Source organism: Pimephales promelas, chromosome 1, assembly GCF_988280905.1.
Source record: "Pimephales promelas chromosome 1, fPimPro1.hap1.1, whole genome shotgun sequence".
Lineage (NCBI taxonomy): Eukaryota > Metazoa > Chordata > Actinopteri > Cypriniformes > Leuciscidae > Pimephales > Pimephales promelas.
In genome coordinates this window covers 8,548,885-8,572,151 of record NC_142769.1, presented here as the reverse complement: position 1 = coordinate 8,572,151, position 23,267 = coordinate 8,548,885, and the positions used below count along the sequence as shown (strand labels likewise).

Genomic DNA, 23,267 nt, shown 5'->3' with positions numbered 1-23,267 from the left:
GACCTTTTCAAATAATTTTGACTTTATTCACAAAGTATATCTTTATTCTCATAAACTGAAAACTGAAAAATCAATAAATATCCATTGATATTATCCAAATTGAACAGAAAGTGATTATTACAGTACATTTTCTAATTAATGTACTATTTAGTGATTCTTTAATCCATTTGGCAAATTAAAAAAGGTAGCCTAAAGTGAAATATACGAAATATTTAGTAATAACTAAGTCAATTGCTACAACTGAAAAATAAGATAGTACCGTAGAAAAAGCTGGTAAAATAGATTCTAGCTACTGTAGTTTTATGAATAAATGTTTAAACAGCTCGTCACAGAAATTATGTAAATCAACGGGTCTTTAATTGTGTGGATTCAGTGTGTGTAGTTAGGTAATGCGGCTCGTTTAGAGTGATTACGGTAAAAGCAACAACGCGGCTCTAGAGTTAAAGAGGCCGAACATCCATTGACAGCAGGACTCAAATCTACTGTAACTCTACGAGGTAAGCTGAATGATCAAGCTGTTATTAAACAGAGAAATCGTGCTCCATTAACTGTATGCAACTGCATGAAACATCTACTTCTCGTCTGCATGTCTCATGTCATTGATTTCGGAGCAGTTTAGTTTAAATACTGTTTAACTTACTGTTGTTCTATGTCGTAATAACGGTGCTGTTGCAGATATTAAAATTATACAATTGGAGTTATTAGCATAAGGATCATAAATGTGTGCATGTTAGACCGAGTTCGAGTGGGGGATATTTGCTGCAGTGTTTTGGCTCTTACTTGGACGATTTAACATTAGCTAACAGGCTATCTTCATGTTGACAAGGAAATAATTGATATTGCACATGCTAATTTAGAGTAGTTGTAAAATTGGTGCAAATGGAGGTTACACTTGTACATTAATTTTCGTTTCTTTTACGTGTTATGTCAGTCAAAGACCGAAAACGTGGACCTTCAGTAAATCATTCTCTAAACAAGTTCTTGGAAGACAGGGCAACACATGAGCCTCCATTCATAGTTCAGAGTCTAATGCACACAACCATAGAAAATGGCATTTCACTGTACAGTCACAAGACTGGGTGTAGTGGGAATTACAGATATTACCTCAGATTATGTTTCCCTGAGCCTGTTATGCTTGGCACCAAGTCTCACACTTTGAGATAGTGATTCATTCATTGAAGCAACGTTAACTAAATAAAAGCCAGTCGTGGTGATTTTTGCGTTCAGATAGACTGTTGATAGACCTACCTTTCTAAGTTACAGAAACATATATATAAAATAATACAGAGGTATTGCATTTCTTATGATGTGAACTTGGCCAAGTCTAACTGTTTAAATCGGGTGTTTCCAAACCAGGAAGTAAAAGGGGCCTGTGAATAAAATAATGAAAATAAATAAATAAAAATTAAACATATTTATAATATTAAATTTTCAATGTATAAATGAATAAATCTTTAAACAAGAAACCATATAGGTGCCTTTTAAATTTTAGGATGGGTGTTTCTCACATGAGAATGATCATATTCGGTGGTGTGTGCCATCTAAAAGATTGAAAACCCTCAGTTTTAATCATGATAATTGCTTCTACTGTATCATTTGGTGTAAATCTACCTTCCCCCTCGGGTTGGCTGGAGAGTTTAGTTGCTCACCCTGTTTGGTCGGTTGTGTCTCTTTTTCTTCTGTTTGATATGTTGCACAATTGGGCTGCCATTATAGTTGGAAAAACCCACTTTGCTTGCTGCACAGCTTGGCCTCATTGCTTGCTCATATCCCAAGAGGACTGAGTTAAACTTGTTAACGTGATAACGTGAAGCAGCATGCTAGGATAAAGCATGTTGGCACCCTAGGGGCTCTTTTGCCCTCATTTTTCCTCTGAGGTTTAAATGTCTTTGAAATCCTTGGATTGTGAACGGCTGCTTTCTGCTATAGTATGAATTTATGCAAAATCATAAGTAGTTAAGCAAGGGATACTGTACAGCCGGTCGTTATCTCAGAATAAGTTTACAGGTTGATTAGGTCTTGCAACACCCTGAAGGGGTTTATTCTGTGATAACAACCAGCTGGATGTACATTATCCAGCTTATTACACGGCTGCTTGCCACATAAGTAAATAATTAGACATGAAATAGGCTATTGATCTGAGTCGAAATAATTAATTAGCTTTTTAAATGCAAGGCTTCCACGGAGAAAGGAGTTGCTACCAAGTTGAAAGTTCAAACTAGACCGACGTTTAAGGGGTACGGTTCATCATACCACTTATTACATGGTATTTCACAACATATAGGGATAAGAGATAGTGATTTGAGATTAAACTGTTTCAAATTCAATTGTACCTGTTTGTTATCTTATAATCCATTACAGTGAACACAATATTTGCAAAATGGCAGCAACTGCATTTGAACGAAACGAGAGAGTGAGGCCGTGAAAACGGATGACAATTCAATAACTGTACTCAAAATATTGATTTGATTTTTAATATTTTATTAGCTCACCAAATGCAAAACTTCCATTCCTAGCAAGCGTGAGCCTGTGCTATCGATGAACCTGTGCTATCTTTATAATCTGGAATAAGATACAATTGGATGGCTTGATTGATCAGAATCAAGTATTCCTTAGAGCCTAGTAATAAAGGTGAATATTCAATGGTTGTCTTTTTTCATTGAATCCAAATGATTTTGCCTCATAAAAAAAAACTGATTATCCAAAACATAATGACCAGTCACAGGTGAAGCAAATATTGTTTATCATCTCTTAAAAATCCCACAAATTCACAGTACATCAAACTCTGCTGCATGTGGGGCTGCTTAGAGGAGACCAATCAGAGTGTCTGATGTCCAGTCCACCATTGAAAGCACCTACAATGGGCACGTGAGCTTCAGAACTGGACCTTGGAGCAGTGGAAAAGGGTCGCCTGGTCAGATGGTCCCATTTTCTTTTTTATCACGATTCACATGGACGACCGGTATGTGTAAGCCGTTTACAAGTGATGGGGAAGTGATGGCACCAGGATGCACTGTGGGACGACACAAACCGGTTTGAGGGAGTGTGATTCCCTTGACAATGGGAAACCCTGGGTCCGGCTATTCACATGGATGTATTTTAACAAACATGTTCGATACATGGCGGTTCTACAAGGATCTGCTGCTAACATCTTGGTGCCAGATACCACAGGACACGTTCAGGGTTCTTATTGAGTCCATACCTTGACGGGTCGGAGCTGTTTTGGCAGCATGCGGAGGACCTACAACATATCATAATGATTTGGCTCATTAGTGTATCAGCTGGGCTGATTCATCAGCTGATATTTGGCTATTGTGGGACTGCTGGATTTTATACAAAGCCATTTACATTGCATTCAATGTAACTTGTTAAAAGTTAGGATGTTAAATTATTGTTTAAATATAATAATGTTATTTTATACTATGGTCTGTCTGAGTACTTGATTCTGATTGGCTGGAAGGTGTTTATTAAATAAATTTTGCTGCACAGATCCAGGTAATTCACACACGCATTTCTCGATTTCTGTTGAGACATTCAGATGGTAGAGTCAGAATTTGGTGTAAACAGAATGAGAACATGGATCCATCATGCCTTGTTACCACTGTGCAGGCTGGTGGTGGTGGTGTAATGGTGTGGGGGATGTTTTCTTGGTACACTTTAGGCCCCTTAGTGCCAATTGGGCATTGTTTCTGACCATGTTTATCCCTTTATGGTCACCATGTGTACCCATCCTCTGATGGCTACTTCCAGCAGGATAATGCACCACGTCACAAAGCTTGAATCATTTCAAATTGGTTTCTTGAACATGACAATGAGTTCACTGTACTAAAATGGCCCCCACAGCCACCAGATCTCAACCCAATAGAGCATCTTCGGGATGTGGTGGAACGGGAGCTTCGTGCCCTGGATGAAATCTCCATCAACTGCAAGATGCTATCCTATCAATATGGGCCAACATTTGGGCCAACACACAATCAATGCCACGTAGAATTAAGGCAGTTCTGAAGGTGAAAGGGGGTCAAACACAGTATTATGGTGTTACTAATAATCCTGTAGGATTCTTTATATCTCTATATTCTGTCTGAAATATCAGTTATGCAATGTCACATTTTTTCATTACATTTTTTTTATGATATTGCATCTTCACCCAATAATGAAAATTCTTGTCATCAAATACTCCGCCTCATGCTGTTCTAAACCCATGTTTTGTTCATCTTCGAAAAAACATGAAGACCATTTTAAAACTTTTTCTCTAGATTTCTCTACCTCCTTTGAAAGTCCACACAACCAAAACTTTGATGCTTCAAAATGTTCATAAAGACATTTTGTACGTATTCGTCATGAGTGAAGTGGTTTAATCCAAGTCTTCTAGACATGATCACATTTAATTTAGACTTTTTCACATATAAACATTACTATAGAGCACATCAAGTAATTAAACTATTCCGTTCAAAGATTAAATCTAGTAATTTTATGTAGATGCACAGTTGGGTTAGACTGCCACACATGAATCGTAATTCGTGATGACTTGGATAAAAATGGATTGATTGAAACATTAGGAAATTGCTATGAGGAAAGAGAGTTGGTAAAACCAACTCTCTTTCCTCATAGCAATTTCCTAATGGACTATTGTGAATGCCGTCATGGCCTGACCACTCACCTGATGCATCACTCCACAACCTGCCCAAAACATTTACAGTATGAGTTCCTTTTGACTGTTAGGTGGAATCCAAGACAAATACCATGCAGATCATTATCTGTGACAGTTTTGGAGAGGGCCATGTTTATCTCATTGCATAAAACTGATCTCACTTATCTCTGTAAGATCAAGCAGATATCAAGGCTGTGATGTAAACTGTAGATTTGTCAACACGCAACTTCAGTATAAACTATTCTGTGTGAAGGCAGTGATAAAGTGTCGCCTCCTTGATCTCTTATGCTGTGTGCTGGTTGTTGTCCCGGCTGTTTCGTACCAACCTCTTAATTCTGGGAAGCTCTCAAGCCTTTGGTGTTGAATAGAGGCGGATAAAGTGTCAGATCTTCCATTTGAACTGAACTGGAGATTTACTGTTTTGGAGATTTGACTGGAATTACTGGAATTATATTGCCTTTCAGCACAGGACTAAAGGTGTAGTTGTAAAATTGATGTGATGGTCACTTAAACCCTTGTGACGAAGTACACTTTATCATACTTTTAAAAAGAGTATGTTACGTATAACTTAAAAAAATACTTTAAAATAATGTTCGCCACTGCTAAAAATGGTTTTCAAATGCTTAATTGCATATTAATTGCAATTAAATTAAAATATATTATATTGAAATGTATATTTAATCCAATTAACTGATCCTGAGAGTGCTTTTTTGGCACACTAGGGCTTAAGTACATCTTTATATGTATTTTCATAATTACTTCTATTGTCTTTGACACCTTAAAGTGACTGCCGATTGTAGTGACAAGCATTTGTGATAAACTAAAATATACTCTGTCATATCTAATAACTTTTGTCATATATTTGTACAAGTACACATGGTAATGATGTTATAATTTAGGACATTTAAAATATATTAACTTGAAATATTGAAAAATGCTACAATTAAATGTATAATCAAGTATGTTACATGTGCTTTAGTATGTTGAAAATAAGTGTAGTTCTTTAAAAAAACGACAAAAGATTATTAAAACAGAATTATTTTAAACTTTTCACATTATGACAGTGCACTTAAGTGTGTTAAGAAACAGTAATGAAAGTGTGCTCCCTTTAATTTGATTAATATTTTATCTGTGTGTAGTTTTAAAAAGTTCTCTACAAATGTACATACAGTCAATTGGACCTCTTTTCACAAGGGAATGTATGCATAATACCATACTTTGATGTTATTACCATTGTATCATAGCAAAGGAGTTACTTACATTGTTTTCTGTCTTTCAATATTAGGGTTCAAGAGTGTGCAGTAAGGAAGCGTGTTTTTAGTTATGACGAACCCTTATGCACACACTATTGAGCCTCTGGACCCCCAGAAGCCTGACCACAAGTTTTTCAACCTTAACAAACTTAAAGACCCCAGATATGGTAAGACATTTTATGTTTACCTTGTTGAGTTGTCTAACCCAGGGTTGTCCAATCCTGCTCCTGGAGGGCCAACGTCCTGCAAACTTTGCCCCCAACCAGCTCCAACACTTGCCTGGAAGTATCTAGTGAGTCTGAGGCCCTGTTTACATGAGAACGCTCACGGGTGAAAACATAAAAATATTTTACAGGATATGCCTTTCGTTTACACGGTGACGGCGTTTTTGGGGCTTAAAAGCGCAAAAAAGTGAAACCATCCTCCAGAGTGGAAATCATAAAAACGCTAAACCGTCGCGTCCCCGTCTAAACGCAGAATAAAAAGTGATAACAAAACGTCACTTTTGCGTTTTCTCTTCAGATAGTTTCCGTGTAAACATTGCCTGAAGAGCTTGCTCATCTGGTTCAGGGGTGCTTAATAAGAGTTGGAGATAAACTCTGCAGGACAGTGGCCCTCCAGGAGCTGGGTTGGACACCCCTGGTCTATTCAAGTAATGAAAGTTAAATCCGCAGTCCTGCATTCAGGGTTGTTGTGAATTTTGTGATGACTGGAGACATGACTGTGTCCTTCTCTGTACCTTTCTTTGAAGGCCAACTTCCCTTCTCCATCCGTGTGCTGTTGGAGTCAGCAGTGAGGAACTGTGATGGGTTCCTGGTGAAGGAGGAGGATGTGGAGAAAATCCTCAACTGGAAGGTGACGCAGAGTCAGACTGTGGAGGTGCCTTTCAGACCGGCCCGCGTCATCTTGCAAGACTTCACGTAGGTTTTAACCCTATATAGCCTACTGTGTCATATTTGATATGTAAATTTGTAAGACATCTACCAGACACTCTTAGCCAGGGTTCAAAACGCCAAATGCGAGTAAAACTTGAAAACGGTTTTACTCGCCAGTTGTTACTTTTAATAAGAATGTGATATAGCTTAGTGCGATATTCAAATCGCAACGGTTGTGATGTATTAAATAAATATTTTGTCTTGCGCACTGCATGTTTCAGAGTAAAGGCCCTTTCACACTGAGTCCGAAATTTTCGCAAGTTTAAAAATAAATACGACCTCACGTTATGTCAATCACGCTTGCACTGCCTCTGAACTTTTGTCGGTCATAAAAAAACATCAAATCGGGTTAGATTTTCTGCGTTTTTCGCATTCGTAGCAAGCAGTTTGAATGGTGTTTTGACAATTCAGAGCACTGAATCACGAATACGAAAAAACGCAAATTTCGAACTCACTGTGAAAAGTAAAGCACTGTGTTCATTTTCAGTTTTGATTCAAAAGTAAAAATGTGTTTGTGTCGCTTATACTGTAATTTGAATTTGGGATTACAATGTTTGCCAACTATCTTCCCAAATTCGAAATGAGAATTGTTTATAAATCTGTTGTCAACAAAGAAAGGTGTCTCCCCGCGGTCTCCCGCCAAAATAAAAGCTTGATGCTTTATTGTTTGAACAGTGGACATTTCTTTAAACTCGGCTTCCCCTATAATGTAAAAAGATTAATGATCAAATATGTACTATTGTGTTAATATTTTATTGGCTAAAAGTGCGTTAGAACACGTTCATCTCGAAGTTGAGTTCGAAATCGGCAAAATATGCTCAACAAAAAACACATGAAAATTACATTTGTCTAAAGGTTCCACAAACTGTTTCATATTTTCACAGCTTTCTGTCTGTCTGTTACATATTTGTCTCATTGTTTATCCACTGTGCACAGGGGGGTTCCTGCGGTGGTCGACTTTGCAGCCATGCGTGACGCGGTGAAAAAATTACAGGGCGACCCTGAGAAGATTAATCCAGTTTGTCCGGCAGACCTGGTCATAGATCATTCCATTCAGGTTGACTTCAACAGGAAGTAGGTTCATTTGACAGAAATGTAAAATTGCTTTTTATGTCTCTGTCTGTCGATATTTCAGAACAGCCTCTGTTTTGATGTATGAGTGCATAAACATGAGGTAAATAGGTTCATGTTGTGTTACAGGGTTTATTTAAAAGTATTTACCTTCGCCAACTGAGTATTTATTTGATATAGAGCACAGAGAATGTGTATGCTTAATTATAGACGGCGTGCATGAGAAAATACCACTGTAAACCCTTGTGAAAAAAAAAAACGTGCACTTATACTTGAAAAAGGTTATTCATGGGTACTTTAACATGCAATTAAGTGTCTGAAAACACAAAACAAACTAAAGTATATTGAATTATAGGTTAGATTTGTATTTAATATACCTGGCTGAACTTATTTTAACCCACTTAAGTAGGACTTAAATACATCTTTATATGTAATTTCATAATTACTTCTATTGTCTTTGAAATATGCTAAAGTGTGCGGCTAAATGTATTGGCAAGCATTTGGGGTAACCTAAAATATACTTTATTTTGTTTTTTTATTATTATTTTTCGGTCATTTATTTAAATGTATTTTACACATTTGTAATGATAAAGTTGCAATTTAGTACATTTTAAATATATTAAATGTAATATAGAATTTTTCTCTACAGTTAAATTATAATCAAGTATGTTACTGTACATGTGCTTTAGTGTGTTAGTATCAGCACAACAAAATAAGTGTACTCCTTTAAGAAATGACTGAAGACTATTTAAAAAATATATATATATCTGTCTGTCTCTGTCCTTGTGAGCTTCTAAAATGCTCTGTCCCAATTAAAAATGAAAACTAAATATCATTTGGAGCTCTTGTCTTAGGATTTGCAGTCTGTGATAAGTGAATGATAATTTAAAAGGATAATTCACCCAAAAAATGAATATTCTGTCATCGTTTAATCGCCCTCATGTTGTTCTCAAAAAGAAGATATTTTTGAGAAATGCCTGTTTGGTCACCAGCATTCTTCAAAATAGCTTCTTTTTGTGTTCTGTAGAAAAAAAGAAAGTCATACAAGTTTGGAACGACACAAGGGCGAGTAAGTTATGACAGAATTGTCATTTTTGGGTGAACTATCACCAGAACTACTCAACAGTTCATTATGTTTAAGTGTACATTTTCCATATTTTAAGGTCGGATAGCGTTCAGAAAAACCAGGACCTTGAATTTGAAAGGAACAAGGAACGATTTGAGTTTTTAAAGGTAAATTCCCCCTCTCTGTATTTGACATGTTTTGATATTGTTTGTCTCTTCAAGATATGAAGATGATGATTGCTTGTGAACTAATTGTATTGGTTCACAGTGGGGTTCTAAAGCATTCCGGAACATGCGGATCATTCCTCCGGGTTCAGGGATAGTCCATCAGGTCAATCTGGAGTACCTGGCCAGGGTTGTGTTTGACCAGGATGGTTTCTTCTACCCGGACAGTCTGGTGGGAACGGACTCGCACACAACCATGATCGATGGGTTGGGAGTGCTGGGATGGGGTGAGTGAAATTTATTATAATAAATTATTTTACGTCATTTACAGTTATCGTTCTTGTTATGAATGGGCCTTAACTCATTATGTGATTAAAAAGTCATTATTTTTAGATAAAAAGTTTTCATAATTATGACTTATGATTATAATTTCAACTTTCATGTAATAAAATTCTAAGATACTAAGTCATAATTATGAGATAAAAAGCTGATATTGTGTCATTACTTGTATATTATGACTTTCAGAAAATGTCAAAATTATGAGATACTTTTTCAGCTTTTTATCTTCTAATTCTAAATTAACAACTCCTAATTTTCATGTTATGTATGTCATAATATACAATAATTGTCACAATTTCTACCTCTTATCTCATAATTATGATTTAGTATCTTAAAATTTTGAAATTATGTCAGTACAGAAGTAATAATTATGACAATTTCAACTTAAATGTAATTTGACTTTTAATATATGTCAATACACAACCTCTTATCTCATATTTATGACTTAGTTTCTCAATTTTCACATTTTATGTAGAACGGTATGTACATTTAATGCTTAAGTCATAATTATGAGATAAGAGGGTTGAAATTGTGTAATAATTATTACTTTAAAAGTCAAATTATGACTTAGTATCTAAATTTTTACATTTATGTACATTTAATGCTTATGTCATAACAATGCCATCTTTTTTTACTTTCATGTCATAATTAATAAATAATTTCTGCTTCATTTTGACCTGTCACAGTTATGACTTTGCATCTCATGATCCCGATTTTTGTTATATTTTTGTTATTTTAGGCAAAAAGAAAGTTAAATTTGTGTATTAGTGTTGGGCTGGTAATTAAAGAGAAATAAATGATAGATGTAGTAATAAACACAATGTTCTACTGAGATTTAACCTTTGATCTTTTGGAGCAGGTGTGGGGGGGATTGAAGCAGAGGCGGTCATGTTGGGTCAACCCATCAGCATGGTGCTGCCAGAGGTCATTGGCTACAAACTACAGGGGACACCCAACAAATTTATCACCTCCACTGACATAGTGCTGACTGTCACCAAGGTATGGAAGTCTTGCCATATCTGATTTTATGGTGTGTTTGGTTTGAAAGTATTGGAAATGTTAAAATATTCTTCCTACTAGAAGAAATAAATGGATAAGTGGAGGATGCTTTGTTTTATTATATCCTTTATCTTTCCAGCATTTGCGGCAAGTTGGTGTGGTTGGAAAATTTGTGGAGTTCTTTGGCCCTGGTGTTGCCCATCTGTCTATCGCTGACCGTGCCACCATCGCCAACATGTGCCCTGAGTATGGAGCCACCGCTGCCTTCTTCCCTGTTGACCACATCAGCATTCAATATCTGATACAGACGGGTACGTTAATCTGTCCCTGATCAGTTTTCAAGTACACTTAAGCATACTTTAGTTTAGGGTCGAATCCTCACTATTAACTAGTTGCATATTACTAGCATATTGGCTTTTAATTAGTACTTATAAAGCACATATTAATGCCTTATTCTGCATGACCATATTCTGTTAATCCTAATTTCTAAATTTAACAAGTACGTATTACCTATAACTATTAATAAGCAAGCGGAGTTTATTGAGGCAAAAGTCGCAGTTAATAGTGAGAATTAGAACATAAACTAAAATGTTACCAAATAACTTTGTGCAAAGTGCTTTCTGTTCAAATAAATGAAAATATATTATAGTTTACATTTATATTCAATGCAATTGGCTGAACATTAGAGGGTTTTTTGACACACTTAAGTACACATTTATCTTTAATTTCATAATTACTTCTATTTAAAGTGAGGTTAAAATGCACTGCTGAGCATACTGACTAGCATATATGGTAAAAGGAAAATATATGTTAATGTCATTTCTATTGAAACATGTTACTTGTGTTTACAAATTTTTGAAATTATACATTTGTGGTGATGAAATGTGCAATTTAGCATGTTTAAATGTACTATCGAATAACACACTGCAATTATTTTACATGTGCTTTATTATGTTAGTCAAAACAGCAAAATAAGTGTACTTTAAAGCATGACAAGATTATTAAAATATGATTTAAAATGTACTTAATAGTAAAACTTTTAGTTTGTCATTATTACAAAGTACACTCTAAGTACACTTAGGTGGCCTTTTATAGTTAATTTTTAGAAATACCTTTAAGATTTGAAGTGCATATTCAGTAAAATTAAGCCCACTTCTTTTTGTTTTATACATATTTGTTTTTAAGGGAGGGACATGGAGAATCTAAGTTACATAGAAAAGTATCTGAGAGCGGTGGGCATGTTCAGAGACTACAGCAACACTTCTCAAGATCCACAGTTCACTCAGGTATCTAAACCAACACAAACGTGCAGTTTACAGATATGTTGGCCCTGGTCACTGCTGTCTGCATTACTTTCTGCTAAATGTATACGTGTCTCTCATTGTTCCTCATCCAGGTTGTTGAGTTGGACCTCAGCACGGTTGTCCCCTGCTGCAGTGGTCCTAAACGCCCACATGACAAAGTGGCTGTATCAGACATGAAGCAGGACTTTGAAACGTGTTTAGCAGCCAAGGTACATGTCACAGTAATACCTGGAAAACACACAGGACACACATACCCTTTGATTCTTGAGATAATACATAGTATTCTCATGGGTCCCCCAAACGTAATCTCTCTTCACACTTTTGGAGGTCTTTCCCAGTTTTGTGCTTTTGTTGTGAAAAAGCAATAGATATTTTAGCGTCACAGCCAAAATTGAAAATGTAATGCAGTGAGGCTTGTTCAATCATAATATAATGTGTATGAAAAACGAATAATTTTAAATAGTAAATGATCACTGTGCTAATCCCTCAAAATTACATGATGAGCAGAAATTGAATTCCTTTGAAAGCCTATTTCCGCTGGTAAGTCATTTATGACATAAGGCATCACTGACATTAAACGCAATTGACATAAAAAGCCATAACTCTCATAAAAAGAAGTTGAAATTGCCAAAAAAAAAAACCTAATTATTACATAAACTTCATGATAGTTTTTTTTTTTTTGCTTGTTTTTCGGTTAAACTAACAATTAAGACTTTTTGTCATAATTTAGTTTTAAGTTTAAACTGACATAAACTATTTTGACATGAGTCGAAATTGACATAAATTTGACAAAAAAACAGTTGACATCAATTTAAATGATGAGATAATCACAATTTTAACTTTGTCAGTTGTGACTTTATTACATAACTACATAATATACTTACATAATTTTGACTTATCTTATAATTTAGTATGTCATATTTTATCCCCATAATTATGAGAGTATATAATTTTCAGCATTTTTTAATTCATTTAATTGTATTTTTCCTTTATTTGTTTTAATAATTAATTAAGATGTGTTTAATTTCCATGTGGTGGAAGTGGGCTTCATACATTACTATACTGACATATTTCCTTACCCTACAGATGATCTCAAAGCTAATATATGGACATAACAGTCATAAAATCCATTTGATATCCTTAAAGCAGTGCTGAAGCAACCATTCATGTCTAGAGAAATATTCCTCCACACCTTTATCATCCATTATTGTCTGTTGTCTACAGCAAGGCTTTAAAGGATTCCAGGTGGCTCCCGAGCGCCATGATGTTCGAGTACCATTCCAGTTTAACGGTGCAGAGTATTCACTCTCTCACGGATCTGTGGTCATCGCAGCCATTACCAGCTGTACCAACACCAGTAACCCCTCAGTCATGCTGGGAGCAGGTACATGTCTGCACACAGTGATCATTTACACCCAAAGTATTATTCATCCACTCATCCTCAAGTCACTTCAAGCTAGTTTCCCCCCTCCTTTTTAACACAAAAGAATGGTTAGCAGGCTGTTCTTTTACATATTTAAAAAATCTGAAAATGCATTGAAAAACACTATAAAAGTAGTCCATATGACTCTCTAAATGATATCATTTTAATGTTTGTTTGTAGTGTTCCTTTAAGGACAGATTTTAAAGGGCTAGTTTACCCAGAAATGAAAATTCTGTCATTTATTTCTCACCCTCATGTCATTCCAAACCTGTAAGACTTTCATTCATCTTCGGAACACAATTGAAGATTTTAATGAAATTTGAATGCTTTCTGACACTCCATTGACAGCTGCACAACTACCACTTTTAAGCCCCAGAAAAAGTCATAATAAAAGTAATTGGAACGGTCAAAGCCGGTTCGTGAACACTCGACAGCAAATGGACTAAGCGTCTGCAGCCGTAGTTCGACGCATCTATGAATATCTATATCTGCAATAGACTTCAGCTAGTGTATCTGCTAGCTAAACTAACACAATACAAGGCGTTAGTGTTAAAAAGTGACTATAGTAAAATTAAATGCATGTAAAAGTACAATTGTAAAAACTTAATAGATATAAAAACACAAACCAAAGGTTAACCCATTTCTTTGGGAATTTAAATGTTGGCAGATTCACAACCATGTTGTGGTATCATTGATTCTTACTGTGAGTGACAACACGCTGACCATTCCAAGATGGCGCACGCGTCGATGTGTGGAGCGGTCGAGTGTCTATACATATCTATGTTGAGAACCACTGACTTTATAAATATGCTCAATGTATTTTTGTTTATAGTAATGTAGTAATGCTGCTCTTTATTTCTGGCAGGTCTCTTGGCTCAGAAGGCTGTACAGTGTGGTCTCAGTGTCAAGCCGTACATCAAGACTAGTCTGTCTCCAGGGAGTGGAGTGGTCACCTACTACCTTAAAGAGAGTGGAGTCATGGACTTCCTCACTCAGTTAGGGTAAGAAAACTAACTATAACCATCAAAATATGAGGACGGCATAACTACACAATATGCTTACAAAATCTTTAAAGGAGTAGTTCACTTAAAAAAAAACTTTTGCTGATAATTTACTCACCCCCATGTCATCCAAGATGTCCAAGTCTTTCTTTCTTCAGTCGAAAAGAAATGAAGGTTTTTGATGAAAACATTCCAGGATTTTTCTCCATATAATGGACGTCATTGGGTGCCAAACAGTTCATGGTCCAAATGAGAGTTTCAGTGCAGCTTCAAAGGGCTTTAAAAGACACCAGATGATGAATAAGGGCCTTATCTAGCAAGACGATCGGTCATTTCAAAAATAAATAAAAAAGTTTAAGTTTTATAAGCACAAATGCTCGCCTTGCTCTGTTCTGTGATGCGCGTTCGCGACTGTCCTGTTCGAACTCGTTCAACAAAATGAACAAATCTCTCAACGAACGAAATGGACAAAATGACTCGAAAAAAGAGTCTTTTTTCGAACTATTTCTTTCGTTGAATCCTGTAATGTTTTCATCAAAATCCTTCATTTCTTTTCGACTGAAGAAAGAAAGACACGGACATCTTGGATGACATGGGGGTGAGTAAATTATCAGCAAAAGTTTTTTTTTAAAAGTGAACTACTCCTTTAAGACATTTTTTTGTAATATTGATCTCTCTTTGTTTAGGTTTGAGGTTGTTGGTTATGGCTGCATGACCTGCATTGGAAACAGTGGACCCCTTCCAGAGACGGTTGTAGAGGCGATTACTCAGGTAAACAAGATTTTAATGTTTTTGTATAATGTTAACATATGTATAACATTGTTTTAATGATTTTTTTTATGTCACAGGGTGATTTGGTGGCTGCTGGTGTCCTGTCTGGAAACAGAAACTTTGAGGGTCGTGTCCATCCCAACACACGTGCCAATTATTTAGCCTCTCCTCCTTTGGTCATTGCCTATGCTATTGCAGGAACAGTGAGGATAGATTTCGAAAAAGAGCCTTTAGGTAAGTAATATTTACCATGTATTAATCTCATTATTTTACATTGCAATGCTTGGTTCTCCCTAAAGAGCATGAAAAGCTACAATGTTTCTTGGCCTGTCTTATTCCAGCTGTGAACTCTGAGGGAAAAGAGATTTTCCTAAGGGACATCTGGCCCACACGAGAGGAAATCCAGGTGGTGGAGAGACAGTTTGTCATTCCTGCCATGTTTAAAGAGGTCTATGAGAAAATTGAGGTACTTTTGAATTATTAACTCTTCTGTCATAAATCAAAACAATGTCCGGATACAAAAAGTAAATGTAATAAATTGAACTGTAGTGTTTGTCTATTCTCATATTCAGAAAGTGAATGAACGCTGGAACTCGTTGAAAGCCTCCTCTGACAAACTGTATTCCTGGGATTCCAGTTCCACTTACATAAAATCCCCACCTTTCTTTGACGGGCTGGTATTGTATACTGTTTTTTTTATATGCGTTGTGTGTCATAACAGTACCATTATGAAAAAGAAGTGCACTTTAGACTACTTTTAAAAAAGAGTTTTTATTTAAATATAATACTTTAAATTAGTATACTTGAGTGCAAACAGAATGTAATGTTTTTTCAGACATTTAATGTTAATGTCAGCATGGTAATTGCAATTAAATGAAAATTATTATAATTAATATTAAAATGATTACATTTATATAAAATACAATTAGCTAAACTTTAGCTACTTTTTAGACCCCCTTAAAGGAGCAGTATCTTCAGCGGACAAAAAAAATTTAATTTTCATAAAATCATATTTCAGAATATGTCAGTGTACCAATTTTTGTGAAAATCAGCCACAAGGTGGTGCACATGAACTCCATGTGAGTAAAAAAAAAAAAATTGGCATTATTGTGTTAAGAAAAATAGGTACTGTATGAACGTGTACTCTTCATACACTTAACTAAACATTACAATTTTATTACAATTTTAGACCCGGGATCTCCAGACTCCAAAGCCCATAACAGATGCATATGTACTGCTCAATTTGGGAGATTCTGTGACCACAGACCACATCTCGCCTGCTGGTAACATTGCACGCAACAGCCCTGCTGCACGCTACCTGACTAAACATGGGTAAGACTTTTAGCATACTCGAAAATTCAAGCTGTTACAAGACTATCTCTCTTTAGTCTGGTATATATTGTCTTTAAAATTGAGATATGACTCGAAACACTGTTATGAAATATCCTAGACTTACTGCAAGAGAGTTTAACTCATACGGCTCTCGTCGAGGCAACGACGCAGTCATGGCTCGAGGCACGTTTGCCAACATCCGCCTTTTTAACAAGTTTATAAACAAGCAAGCTCCAAGCACCATTTATCTTCCTACAGGAGAGACGGTAGGATACTGTATTTTTCTCATACACACACAAACACACACACACAGGGCTTGACATCAACACCTAGTGGTGTGTATTGCAATCACTCCTAATATCCTCTTTGGTGGGTTGAATTTTATATAATATACATTTTTCAGTTGTAGTCTTTTAAAAAGGATTCTGAAATAATAAACTAAGTGCAATGTAGTGTTGTCAAAAATACAGATTTTTTTTATTATTACATATCGATACTTAAAGGGTTAGTTCACCCAAAAATGAAAATTAAGTCATTAATTACTCACCCCCATGCTGTACCAACCCCGTAAGACCTTCGTTCGTCTTCGGAACTCAAATGAAGATATTTTTGATTAAATTTGAGAGCTGTATAACCACCACATAGACTGCCTAAGGGACTGGCTCTTGACGGCCCAGAAAGTCAATGAAGAAAATGTTTAAATATCCCATGTGACTACAGCGGCTTAACTATAAGTTTATCAAGCGACGAGAATACTTTTTGTGGGAAAAAAACAAACAAAAATAACGACTTTATTCGACTATTCCTTTTCTTCCTTGTTGGCCTGAAACGAGACTTCCATACGAATTCCACGACGCATGCGCGAGAACTGAACTGAAGTAGTGTAAGGAGATCGCAATTCTCACGCATGCGTCGTGGAAATCTCTTGAAGTTTCGTTTCAGGCCAACAAGGAAAAAAAGGAATAGTCGAATAAAGTCGTTATTTTTGTTTGTTTTTTCGCACAAAAAGTATTCTCGTCGCTTGATAAACTTATAGTTGAGCCACTGTAGTCACATGGAATATTTAAACATTTTCTTCATTGACTTTCTGGGCCGTCAAGAGCCAGTCCCTTAGGCAGTCTATGTGGTAGTTATACAGCTCTCAAATTTAATCAAAAATATCTTCATTTGTGTTCCGAAGACGAACGAAGGTCTTACGGGGTTGGTACAGCATGGGGGTGAGTAATTAATGACTTAATTTTCATTTTTGGGTGAACTAACCCTTTAATATCTGAAATGCTTCCAAAACTAATTTTCTGCTAAATAGATACAGGATACCAGCTGCGCTTTCTTGTTTTCTCATCTCTCCAACAGAGAGTTGACACACAAACCCTCCTCCCAACTGGTTTTATTTGATCCGAATGAATATTGTTGGTGTTACAGGGCTTCAATTTCGTTGTGGGATTGCGTGTATTGTGCATAATTCCCACAGATATTGTGGGTGCACTTAAAGCCAATTGTATTGGCTATATAAACCAGTATAAGGCCATGTCCACACTAATACGTTTTTGTTTGAAAACGTATATTTTTCTCTCCCTTTTGGCCTTCCTTCCACACTGAGACGCCGTTTTAAGTCAACAAAAACGTATCGTTTGGAAAACGCTCTCCAAAGTGGATAAATTTGAAAACGCCGTTTTCGCGTTGTAGTGTGGACAGTGAAACCGGAGGTATTTCAAAACGATGACGTAAGTTTAGTCATGTTATCCATGTAGTACCAATAGATATTCATGTTTATCGGTATTGTGCCTGTTATGTTATTAATTTTTACACTATTGCTAAAATATGTTACTTAATATGTGCTATTCTTCATAGCACAGTACTGCAAAGATAACAGATAATGTAGTCTACTCACATTTGCTGTCCTGCGGCAAAACAGGAGAGCAGTTGCGTTTTAGACCAAACATATGGTGACTGAATGCGACCTGGACGCATCCGTGATGGTGAGATATTTTCTAAATAAAATTATCCTGTTATTGTGCGATGACATTATTATTTATTTTCCCATCTGTATCATCTCAGTGAGCTTTTGTGAAGTTTCACGCATGCACAGTAAAGTGAATTTAGAAGTTTCTCATCCACACTGAAACGTCGGAAAACACCTGAAAACGCTAGTGTGGACGGAGAGCGTTTTTAAACGAAAACCCCGTTTTCAAATGTATCCGGATTAATGTGGACGTAGCCTAAATGCGTCTGTACATCTGGTCTTAAAGTGACAGCAGCCTAATATACAGTCTGCCAAATTATTAGATAATAGTAAACGCATATGAAAGATTTTCCCCATGGTATCGATGTCGAAATTGTGGCTAGTGAAAATGCTGAGTGGCGAGTAACTTTGGAAAACCACTAGCCAGTGGCTGGTGAACAAAAACTTAATGTCAAGATATACTAATCCATTAGATTATTAAACCATAAATCCATGTTATTTTTTTAACATGTTTTTTCCATACCAGAGCAATGTTCACATTTGACAATTGTTATACAATTTTTTTTTATTTTTTTTACAGATGGATGTGTTTGATGCTGCAGAAAAATATCAGCAGGCTGGTCATCCTCTCTTGATTCTGGCAGGCAAAGAGTATGGATCAGGAAGCTCTAGAGATTGGGCTGCTAAAGGACCCTTCCTCCTGGTAAGGTTTTATAGTTCATCTAGTGTTTCAACAAAATCATAAACAGACTTTTAACTTGGATGAATTATTTACTTGCATATCTTGAAGAATCCACATTCTGGCTTGTACAGACATAGATTGATGGGGACTTGGACACGATCATCAATGTCTGTCTGGAAACTACATGAATGGGATAAAATATGTTTCCAGTACATCTTGTGCCAACGCAGTCTCAATCAATTTGAATATTGTCTGCATGTGATGTCAAAAAGAAGTGGACTTAATTTAATTGAATGTGCGCTTATTAAAAAAAAATTTAAACTGTACTTGCAGATGATATTATATTGATCAAATAAAAGGCCACTTAAGTGTACTTAAAGAGAGTACACTTTCATGGTTTCTTAACACACTTAAGTCCACATAAGTACACGTATGTAATAATGTCAAATTAAAAGTTTTACTTTAAAGTACATTTTAATAATCATACATTATTTTTTAATAAACTTCTGTCATGCTTTAAAGAAATACACTTATTTTGATGTGTTGACTAACATACGACATAACGACTAAAACACATCTTAATACCGAGTGTAAATGGGCCCTTTGATGTTAAAGGGATAGTTCACTTTGAAAATAATTTTTGATATGTTTTAGCTTACCTCAAGGGCATCCAAGATGTAGGTGTCTTTGTTTCCACAGTATTTTCAATTTTAATATTTTTAGGTCAAACCGTTCTTGTCTGTCAGTCATATAATGCAGGTCTATGGTCAAAACCTCAAAGAGCATGCACAGAGAAGTCCAAATTAAACATGATTGAATGACTCGTAAATGTAAGTACACATTGATGGCCTAAGACACGAAACGAGCAGTTTGGTGAGAAAACATATTTATAACAGTATTTATATTGTTTTTACCTCTTGTAACCACAGCCACGTCCAAGTGATCTGAGGGCGCGGGCGCTTCGAAAGTGCCGGAAGTGATCTAAATATGGTTGTGAAAAACATTCAACATTGTCTGTTCACTTCCAGTGCTTGCGCATACCGAAGTGCCCGTGCCCTCAGATCACTTGGAAGTGGCTGTGGTTATAAGAGGTAAAAAAAGATATAAATAATGTTCGTTTTCTCACACAAACCGCTCGTTTCGTGTCTTAGGCCATCAATGTGTACTTACATTTACGAGTCATTAAATCATGTTTAATTTGGACTTCTCCGTGCATGCTCTTTGACGTGGTGACCATAGACCTGCATTATATGAATGATAGACAAGAACGGTTTGACCTAAAAATATCAAAATAGAAACTACTGCGGAAATAAAGACACCTACATCTTGGATGCCCTTGAGGTAGCTAAACATACCAAAAATGTATTTCAAAGTGAACTATCCCTTTAAACAGCCAGTTTCTGGATAAAACAAAAAATAGTGTAGTATGCAACCCTCTCAGTGAAACTGCTACTGCTATTGATTTTCTCCCTTAGGGCATCAAAGCTGTACTAGCAGAGAGTTACGAGCGGATTCATCGCAGTAATCTAGTGGGCATGGGCATCATTCCTCTAGAGTACCTGCCGGGTGACACCGCTGAAAGCCTCGGGCTTACTGGCCGCGAGCGATACACTGTGATGATTCCCCCGCAGCTCACTCCCAGAATGACTGTGGACATCAAGGTAGAGCTTATGATCCCACCGCAAACACTGCTTTAAATCAGCAGCTCTCAACTGCTTTCTCTTCAGGAGCTCACATTTTACACAACACAGTACCAAAAGTATACAGCAGTAAAAAAAATGTCCTTAAAATCAAGTGCCCCTATTATGCTTTTTTGGATATTATATTTCATTGTAGTTTTTAATGTAAAAGGCCTGCAACGTTTCAAAAAGAAAGAACAAATTTTTATCTGCCTGAAATGAGTCGTCAGGAATTCGTCCTACTTCCAGCACGGACCTGCGTAGGTTTGTAACAAATGTTCAGAATGCCCATCTATGGTCTGTATTGGCTGTCTGTGATCCGTTTTCTGTGCTACAAAAGCATATCCACTCATCCAAAGGATGACATTGATGGTGTAAAACCGACACCATCATTACTGTTTGCATCACTGTGAATCAAATGTTGTGGAAGCCTCTGGGGCTCAAATTCAGATATGGTAATGAGCAGTTTGTTTTTTGCACACACTGCAAGTGGTAGACAGATCGCAACAGACTGGACCTTCTGACCAATCAGAGCAGAGTAGACCAATCACAACAGACTGAGCCGTCTGACCAATCAGAATAGAGTAGGCAAATCACAACAGACTGGGCCATCTGACCCATTAGAGGAGAGTAGACCAAATCCAATCACAACAGACTGGGCCATCTGACCAATCAGAGGAGAGTAGACCAATCACAACAGACTGAGCCGTCTGACCAATCAGAATAGAGTAGGCAAATCACAACAGACTGGGCCATCTGACCAATCAGAGGAAAGTAGACCAATCACAACAGACTGGGCCATCTGACCAATCAGAGGAAAGTAGACCAATCACAACGGACTGGGCCATCTGACCAATTAGAGTAAAGTAGACCAATCACAACAGACTGGGCCATCTGACCAATCAGAGGAGAGTAGACCAATCACAGCAGACTGAGCCGTCTGACCAATCAGAATAGAGTAGGCGAATCACAGCAGAATGGACCATCTGACCAATCAGAGGAGAGTAGACTCCTGGAAAGGAAGGGTTTAGAGACCAGAAAAGCTATTAAAAATGTCCTTATTTAAATTTATTTTCTTTCTTGAAATAAAATCTAAATATTAGTTGAAAAAATTTAAATAATTGCCTTGGCAAATAACTGAAATTTCTAAAACTAAACCTGAAAAAATAAATAGAAAGTAAAGTTAAAGAAATACAAAAAATAAATAAATAAATAAATAAATAATAAAAAGGACAAAAATCACATAACAAAAGTACTAAAACTTAAACTAATATAAACCTGAAAATATACACTGTATACTACAATTATGCTAGCAATGCTAAAATAAAACTGCCTTAAATATGTTTTTCTCCCAGTTCCATATGATTAAATGTGGTGTTTCATTGATCTCTGCAGCTGGACACAGGGAAAACATTTCAAGCTAAGATGAGGTTTGACACGGATGTGGAGCTCACTTACTTCCATCATGGTGGCATCCTCAACTACATGATTCGCAAGATGTCTGAAAATTAAGATGGAAAGGACGCCCTCTACAGAACATTCCACTCTAAACGCACATATCCTCCATCTACATGTTTTGTCCCGACAGTGTTTCTGTTTGTATTCCTTAAGAACCAATTCATTTGTTGTTTACAGTAATGTTTGCTGTCAACATCAAAATAGTTTGTCTAATGTTGTGTGATACAGGTTTACTTCTCTTCAGTCTCTCTGAAAGGCACTGTTTTTGATCCTGATGTTGTGCAGATGATGATTATATTGGTTTGGTGGAGGCTCAATGGGATTGAAGGGGAAGTATGAAAGATGAATGCTTTGAACTTTTTCCATTCTAACCCTAACTCGGCACTGCCAAACTGAAGTTGCATTCTCACTTTACTGTTTAGATGACATCAAAGTTTAAATGATTAACCTTTTAATCTTATTAATTACTCAAAACTAAAAACTTTGACGCACATTCTTTACAGGTTATCTGCTTATATAATGTGTGCTTTTTGTTAATTATAATAGTCAAAAACTGTGCACATTGATTATGATTACCAATGATTCCATTTCGTTGAATATTTTTCTTTTTGAAGTCACAAAATGGTTATGTATTACCTATACATATTAGGTATTCAAAATGTACTATAAGGCATTATATATTTTCAGAAATCATTGTTACCGAAGTTAAAATGCATATTTACAGATTTCTTGTTACATCTGAAATTGGTTCATTCTCATGCGTTTTAATGCATTATACTTTCTGAAGGTGTAACAATGAATCGATAAGCATTATAACTGATTACAATTACTCGTGCATCACAAGGCATAATTAATACATTAAAATGCTTTTATAATGCATAATATGAAGGCTTTAAATGTTTTGCTCTCTGCAAACAAATATTGCATCAGATAAATTAATTTATCAACTGTTGAATATGAACTAGCCTATCATACTCTACATTTGAAAGTGCCTATTTTTTTTCTCAGATTGAGTGTAATCACTTTTTGAATCACTTGTGCGCCTATTATCCGGTTTTTATTATTTGTGTTACTAAACTCAAAGTTACTTAAGCAAATCCATCCGAAGTCCATTTCACAACTTTCTTGCTGCTCGTCTGTAAAATGTTATGAAGCGGCGCTTGGAATCAGACGTGG

The 23,267-nt window shown here is 36.2% G+C and overlaps 1 protein-coding gene across 1 annotated transcript; it reads left to right on the top strand.

Moving 5' to 3' along the window:
* The first annotated feature begins 413 nt into the window (after nt 1-413).
* On the top strand, nt 414-22,335 carry aco1 (aconitase 1, soluble). The gene is made up of 21 exons (XM_039668957.2): nt 414-497; nt 5,937-6,071; nt 6,656-6,824; nt 7,776-7,913; nt 9,074-9,143; nt 9,244-9,427; nt 10,339-10,478; nt 10,618-10,789; nt 11,664-11,764; nt 11,875-11,991; nt 13,007-13,166; nt 14,071-14,206; nt 14,893-14,977; nt 15,055-15,211; nt 15,319-15,443; nt 15,550-15,654; nt 16,167-16,309; nt 16,428-16,575; nt 18,853-18,975; nt 20,430-20,615; nt 22,029-22,335. Exons 2-21 carry the CDS (start codon nt 5,975-5,977, stop codon nt 22,143-22,145), a joined length of 2,673 nt encoding a protein of 890 aa, XP_039524891.1. The 5' UTR covers nt 414-497; nt 5,937-5,974; the 3' UTR covers nt 22,146-22,335.
* Nucleotides 22,336-23,267: the final 932 nt, after the last annotated feature.